The 6,627-nt window shown below is 60.7% G+C and overlaps 1 protein-coding gene across 1 annotated transcript; it reads right to left on the bottom strand.

Moving 5' to 3' along the window:
* Positions 1–1,915: 1,915 nt before the first annotated feature.
* Positions 1,916–6,057, bottom strand: NMUR1 (neuromedin U receptor 1). Its single transcript, XM_049802657.1, has 3 exons — positions 5,813–6,057; positions 4,454–5,350; positions 1,916–3,196 (listed from the first exon to the last, which is right to left on the bottom strand). The coding sequence occupies exons 2-3, from the start codon at positions 5,346–5,348 to the stop codon at positions 2,793–2,795; spliced, it is 1,299 nt and encodes a 432-aa protein (XP_049658614.1). The 5' UTR covers positions 5,349–5,350; positions 5,813–6,057; the 3' UTR covers positions 1,916–2,792.
* Positions 6,058–6,627: the final 570 nt, after the last annotated feature.

The raw sequence follows: 6,627 nt of genomic DNA on the forward strand, positions 1-6,627 counted from the left end.
TGCAGCATCTCTCTTGAGCCTGGCTGGCATGGGGTACCCAGGGACTTGGGATTGTCTCCACATGCTGTCACAAAACCTGGGCCAGGGGAGCAAAGTTTCCCTGCAGATCTCCACCCAGGAGGTGCCACCGGCCGTGCTCCAGCTGCGCCTTTGGTGAGCCTTCGGGATGATTTTTAGGGTGATCCCTGGCCCAGCTGTGCATGGGGGGCAGGAGGTGGGGCAGCCCCCAGCATCGCCGCCCAACTCACCGGGGCCTCAGCAGCACATTCCCCTCCTGCATCTCAGACAGGGGAATTTGGGGTAACCGAGGAGGACGGGGAGTCCCAGATCAGGGGATGGCAGGGCAGCTGGGGACACAAGGCTGGATGAAGGCAAAGCCAATGCCTCAACTTTCTGGCTGCTCTGAACTCCACTTCAGCTCCACTGAGCCCCAGGACCCCCAGAAAAACTCAGGGGGCCGCACACTGTCCTCTGGCACTGACCAAGAAGCTTGAGCTGGAGCAGCCACAGCTATACCCTTGCACAGCCTGGCTCCTCACAAGCACGGGGACAAGTCCTCCTGACTCATGGCATGAGGGACCGAGAAGCTCCATGCAAGCGCCTGTTGCTGCATAATAAAAGGCTATTGGCTGTCTATTAAAAAGCCATTCCCTGGAGATTTGCGGCCGGGGAAGCGGCCAGGTGAAGTGAGATGGTGCAATAACAGCCTTCAAGAAGGCATCAGTCACATCCACATGCACAGCAGTGGTGAGGGACCCCACATGGCTGCCAGGGTGTTGTCCCCTGCCAGGACTATCAGTGATGGGAGCTGGAGAGGGAAGGAAATAGATAGTTCTTGATGCCCTTGGCCACGCTGACTTCCTCTGGAGAGAGGCTACGAGCAGCTGGCAGGACCCTGAAGTGCAGCCCCACGCCCACCCTCACCAGCAGCAACCCACAAGGGCCAAAGAAGGGCTTTGCCCACGGCAGACCCTGCTGTGGGGATGGGGAGTGGGGAGGGCAGCTGTCCACACTGCCCCCAAGCCAGGGACTGGGTCGATGTGGGCAGGAGAGTTTGCAAGTCCCAAATCCTGCCCATTCTTGTTTGCTAGCCTGGCCGTGGCCCGTGTGATGTGCTTAGGAGGGGCTGGAAGCAGAGCAGCAGCAGGCAGAGATGTCCCTGCCAGAGCTCTGCCTGGGGCTTGCTCCTCTGGTATTTCTGCTCAGGTGCCCAGGCGAACCCCGCTGGCACATCCATGCTGCCCAGGGGCACAGCCGCGGGATGCCGAGCCAGGGGAACCTTCCCGACTGGCTGTGGGGAACTGGGGCTTGGGGAAGGCATGCGAGGCAAGAGCTCAAGCTGCTCGGACAGCCCCTCAGGTGGCATTTTGGAGCCTCGATATTTCATCCTGTGATAGGACCTGGCGTGTGCCGGGAAGTCAGTGGCATCGATCTCAGACAGTAAATCGATGGGTCCTTCCAGCCTGGGGGAGTGTGACCAGCCAGCCCATGCTCCCTGGCATTTTCGTGACATTTACCGAGCTGCGTGTCTGGGGACAGATTGATCACCACTGCTCCGAAGGCAGCTCCCCCTCTGCAATGGCCCCAGCCCCAGCTCGGCCTCAGCATCCCAGAGATACGGGAGGCTGCGTGCATGCCGTTCATGCCTTCCCTGCCATGCCGTGCCCTGAGCCCTCCCAGCCCTGCAGACCGGCCGCAGCAGCAGAGCCCGCAGGCAGAGCCGGTGGGACACCCCTGGTGCCCATCACCCTGGCACATGGCCTGCCCACCACCCCCCAGAAGGGTGGCCCAGGTTCAGTCCTGTGCTGGGAACAGAGCTGGGTCCTGGGGGAGGCAACCGGAGCACAAATCAGTCCAACGGCTTTTTTTAATTCTCAGTGAGGCTTGGCCCAGGCAGGGCAGGGATAGAGGAGGGCTTCCCGCATTCCCCGGTGGTGCAGGGGGCCACAGCGGGTTGAGGAAGAGAAGGGTGGCACCCACCAGATGGGTTGGAGGGGGGAGAGTGGGGCGTGTTTGTGGGGCACAGGGAAGGCGCAGAGCTGTGCCTCGACACTACAGGCAGCCTAGGGCTCCTGTTGTCCTGTATTTTCCCCTGCAGGCTCCAGCTCTGGAGGGAGCAGCCATGCTCCTTCCCTTGCTCTTGGCGGGGCTGGGTTGGGAGGAAGGCTGGGAGCAAGGAGCTGTACCAGCATTCTGCAGCTGGACACCGGCTGGCACCACTGAAGGGATGTGCAAGAAAATCAGGGGCGCATTGGTGCCAGAGGGCCCTGGGGAGATCTCGAGGGAGAAGGCACCCACAGACCCTTTTTTTCCCACACCATCCTGTGCAAACCTCTCCCACCCCTGTGGGTCTCAGCCTGGGTGCAAGCACCTCTCAGGGCACCCATCCAGCACAGAGTCCCAAAACAGCCTCGGTGTCTCACACACTCAACACCCACACCCGTGGATCCACCCATGGGCAGGGAGGGATGGGATGTTTTGGGGGATTGCTGGCACATCCCTGACATAGAAGCCAGCCATCCTCACACCACGAGGGATGCCCTAGCCTTGGCCAGTCCTGATGCTGAACACAGTGGGTGCAATGCATCCAGGGGACAACACGGCCACCACCACCGTGTCCCTGGAGCAGTACTGCTGAGAAAACCAGCCTTTGCATCCCAGCGGGCAGCACAGACAGGCGGGGACCCCTCCATCGCTCCTGCCCCACTGCCCATCATGGGATGGGTGCCACGGTCAGATGGATGCTGGTGGTGAGGAAAGCTGGTCCCAGTCCCCCTGTATCCTCCCACTCTTCAGCAGAGGGATGTCGCGTGGGTGGTGGCCTGGCCTGCCTCTACCTCCTCCAGCTCATACTCCTCGGCATAGGAGAAGGGCAGCCCATTGGCACTGGGCATGGGCTCGCACTCAGTGCTGCGGGTGGTGGCGTGGGTGACGCTGGGTGAGTATTTCCGTGACCACGGCGGGCTGTGGCCAGGGTGGCACATCACCTCCTTGAACATCTCCCGGAAGCGGGTGGACATCAGGTTGTAGAGGATGGGGTTGGCAGCTGAGCTCAGGTAGAAGAAGACGCCTGAGATGATGTGGACGTACTGGAACATGTGGAGCATGTGGCTGGTCCAGGTGGAGATGAAGCTCCAGACGAGGCGGTCAGTGTGGAAGGGGGCCCAGCAGATCCCGAACACCACCACCAGCACAACTGTGGGGAGCCGAGGAGTTGGTGTTACTGGGGGGGATAGGGCTCACCCCCTCAGGGACCTCCAGTCCCTGGCCAAGCACTGCCGTTTTGGCTTTAGCCATAGCAAAGAATAGCCAAAAAAGCACAGGAGAGAGGGGAAGGGCCCCCCCAGTGCCTTTTTGACTCGCCATGGAGGGGCTGGAGGTCTGGACAGGATCTTCCTCCCTCCATCTCCTGCCAGGGCTGCTCCAGGTACTGCTGCACCGCGCGTCTCTGCTCCCCATCGGCAGGTGGCTGGCACTGCCACAGCCCCGCATCCACACAGCACGGCTGGGGGGATGCCCCTGTGGGCATCCAGGCTCTTGGCACCCCGCCACCTTTGCCGGCAAAGTCCAAGGAGTAAGAGCTATTTGCACCCTCTCCCTGTGCTCTGGCTTGTGGTTTTTTTTATAATCCAGCTCTGCTGATGGAAAGGAAGGGGGGTGATGTATAGGTGGTCCTGGGGTCACCAGCCTTGCCATACCTGTAACACGCTGCATGTCTGTGGCACGCGGGGACAGGACTTCCCTCATCCCCTTCCCAGCCCCGGTGCCAGGAGAAGCAGAGTTACCACTTTTCTGGGACGTGGCGGGGAAGCAGCCCTGGCCCTGCCAATGGACTAGGCTGGGCAACCCGCCATCGCTGTGCAGTCACGGGGCTGGGAGCACACGGAGGTCAGCGTGCCGGGGAGAGATGGCTACCCAGGGGCAGCCAGCTCCTGCTGCCAGGAAGGGGGCCAGAGGCTGCAGGGCTGGAGCTGGGGAGGGGGACAAGGGTGCAGAGCAGTGGGACAGAGGGATGCTCCAGTCAAGCCTTGGGTCAGTACATCACTGCCCCAGGACAGTCACAGCAGTTGCAGGGCGGGGTAGGAACTGGTCCGTCTTTGGGAAATCCCACCGCCACCAATAGCACATGAGGTCTGGGTTGGGGGACAGGTTCCCCCATCCCATCCCAGCTCCTTTCCCTTTCTCAGCCAGCACTTTCCTGGAGGAGGGGAGATCTCGTGTCTGGGAGGGAGCTGGCATGAGCAATCCCCACCACTGGACCAGAGCCACCAGATCTGCCTTTGCCCCGACACCCCATGAGTGAGCCCTGCAGCCTTCCTCCAGGACGACCTAGCCTTAGTGCTCTGGACTGGCCGTGCCTCAGTTTCCCCCCAGCACCCTCCCAACACAGCCTTGGGAGATAGCCCCTGGCTCCGCCCATCCCCAGCATCGGAATTCCCAGCATTGGACTCACACAGCATCTTTGTGACCTGCCTCCTCTTGACTTTCTTCTGCCCCCGGGGGTTGTGGCAGTCGCGGTCACTGCTGGACTTGGCTCCCAAGGCCTCCAGCATCTTTTCTTTCTTGAGCTGCAGGCCGATGAGCAGGTAGAGGATGGTGATGGTCCCCATGGGCAGGAAGAAGAAGACGACAGTGGTGATCTGGATGATGAGGTTGTAGGTCAAGCGTGGCTTCACCAGGGTGCAGATCTCTGAATCAGGCACCCACCCTCGGCCGGGCACATAGAGAGGCTGCAACCCATGGAGGCTGGTGTTGGGGATGGAGCAGACAACTGACAAGACCCAGATGGTGACGATGACCCTCTTGGCATGGTTCCTGGTCACCACGTACTTGGCCTTGAGCGGGTGCACCACGGCAATATAGCGTTCCACGCTCAGGGCCGTGACGTTGAGGATGGAGGCAAAGCAGACAGCCTCAAAGAGCAGTGTCTTGAAATAGCAGCCGCTGGCGCCCAGCAGGAAGGGGTAGTTGCTCCACATGTCGTACAGCTCCAGCGGCATCCCCAGCAGCAGCACCAGCAGGTCGGACACAGCCAGGCTGAACAGGTAGTAGTTGGTGGGCGTCCTCATGAACCGGTGCCGGAGGATGACGATGCAGGTGAGCGTGTTGCCCACAGCCCCCACCACGAAGATCAGCAGGTAGATGACACAGACAGGGACAAAGAAGTTGGACCGTCGAGGTCCCAGGTACTTATCCCGCAGCTGCTCCTCTGTCAGGTTGGCATCCTTGGGGTCGAAGAAGGTCTCTGGGTGAGTTCTGTTGCACAGATCAGGGCTGATGGGCTCCACAACAAAGTCTTGCTGGGGCACGGGGAACTCGGGGCCAGAGCAGTTGACGTAAGGATGCATGGCTGCAGAGAGATGGGGAGGTTTGCAAGATGCTTTCCCAACCCTTCTGCTGCCCCTGCTCCCTCTGCCCCTCTCCTTATTGGTGTCAGGGTGTCAGGATGCTGCTGATGCAGCTCTGCATCCTTGCACCCATCCTGCCCCAGCCACAGCCTTTCCTTTGGGAAACCACCCAAAATCTCCCCCTAACATCCCTCCGGGGTTCCCAAGAACCCCTTGCCTCATTTCCCATCCACAAACAGCCCTGGCAAGTCCCCAGCCCACCTTGGCCCTCTCACTCCACCATCCGGGGGGTGCCAGCAGGAGTGTCCCCTCTCCCTGCTCCTGAAGCAGAGCAGGACACAGCCCCAAAGCCAACCCCCAAAATTGATCCCAGCTCCAACTCCACCAGCCATGCAGAGGGACTGATGGAGTGACAGTAAAACAGCCAAAGGGAAAACTGATTTTCCAACCCAAGAAGGACTTACGGCTTTTGGGGAAGCTCCAGATGAAGGCTGAGATCCCACCAGCCCTGCACCAGACAGGGTATGACTGGGGAGGGAGTGTGGGAGGGGATGGAGACTTCACTGCCTTAAGAGGCAGACTAATGAAATCCTGCTGCTGTTGTCCCTCGGAGCTCAGCTCAGAGAAGCCTCCTCCCCTTATCCACCTTCTCCCTCTCGTCCTCTGTTAGCGGAGAGGCTGGCAGGTGAGCCGGGGGGTGCCGGGGGCTTCCTTTCCCACTGTAGGGCAAACAAAGCCGGTGCTGAGACCCTACCCCTGCCGGGGGCTGGCTCCTCGTTCGCAAAGCAGCACTGCTGAAAAGATGCTCTTCAGAAAGAGAGAAGAAATGTTTAAGTAATAAACTCCATTAACTCTCTAAGAGAGTCCCGGGCTAGAGCGGCGCGGCCATCTCCAGCTCCACCAGCAGCCTTCGCAATGAAGGGATTTGCCACTTGCGTGGCCTCCGTGGTAAAGCATCGATCAGCCCTGCTGCCATCCTGTCCCTGCCAGGCGTGGGGGCCCACGCAGCGCCCAGTTGTCTGGGCTCATCTGGGGGAGTTGCAGATAGACCCAGCGGCTTCCTGGGGTCTCCCTGCTTCCAGATGTGCAACCCCTGGGTCACCCGAATCACTCCCCCGTGGAGCAGGTGGCTCCAGCCGGCTCCCGTCCCACTTTGGTGCAAGAAAGTTGCTGTGCTCCCAGCATCACCCCTCGCTCTGCACCGGGGTCTGCTCCCTCCCTGCACCCGGTGTCTGTCTGTGTGTCTGTCTGTCTGCACTCCCGCCTGTCCTCTGCACCG

The sequence above is a fragment of the Accipiter gentilis genome, chromosome 6, assembly GCF_929443795.1.
Source record: "Accipiter gentilis chromosome 6, bAccGen1.1, whole genome shotgun sequence".
Taxonomy (NCBI): Eukaryota; Metazoa; Chordata; class Aves; order Accipitriformes; family Accipitridae; genus Astur; species Astur gentilis.

What these genes read in the sequence shown, in the direction of transcription:
- NMUR1 (XM_049802657.1), bottom strand. Translation starts at nt 5,348, where the DNA reads ATGCATCCTTACGTCAACTGCTCTGGCCCCGAGTTCCCCGTGCCCCAG. An exon ending in GCAGGTCACAAAGATGCTGT is followed by an intron (nt 3,197 to 4,453) that starts GTGAGTCCAATG and finishes GGCTCCCCACAG; the next exon opens with TTGTGCTGGTGGTGGTGTTC.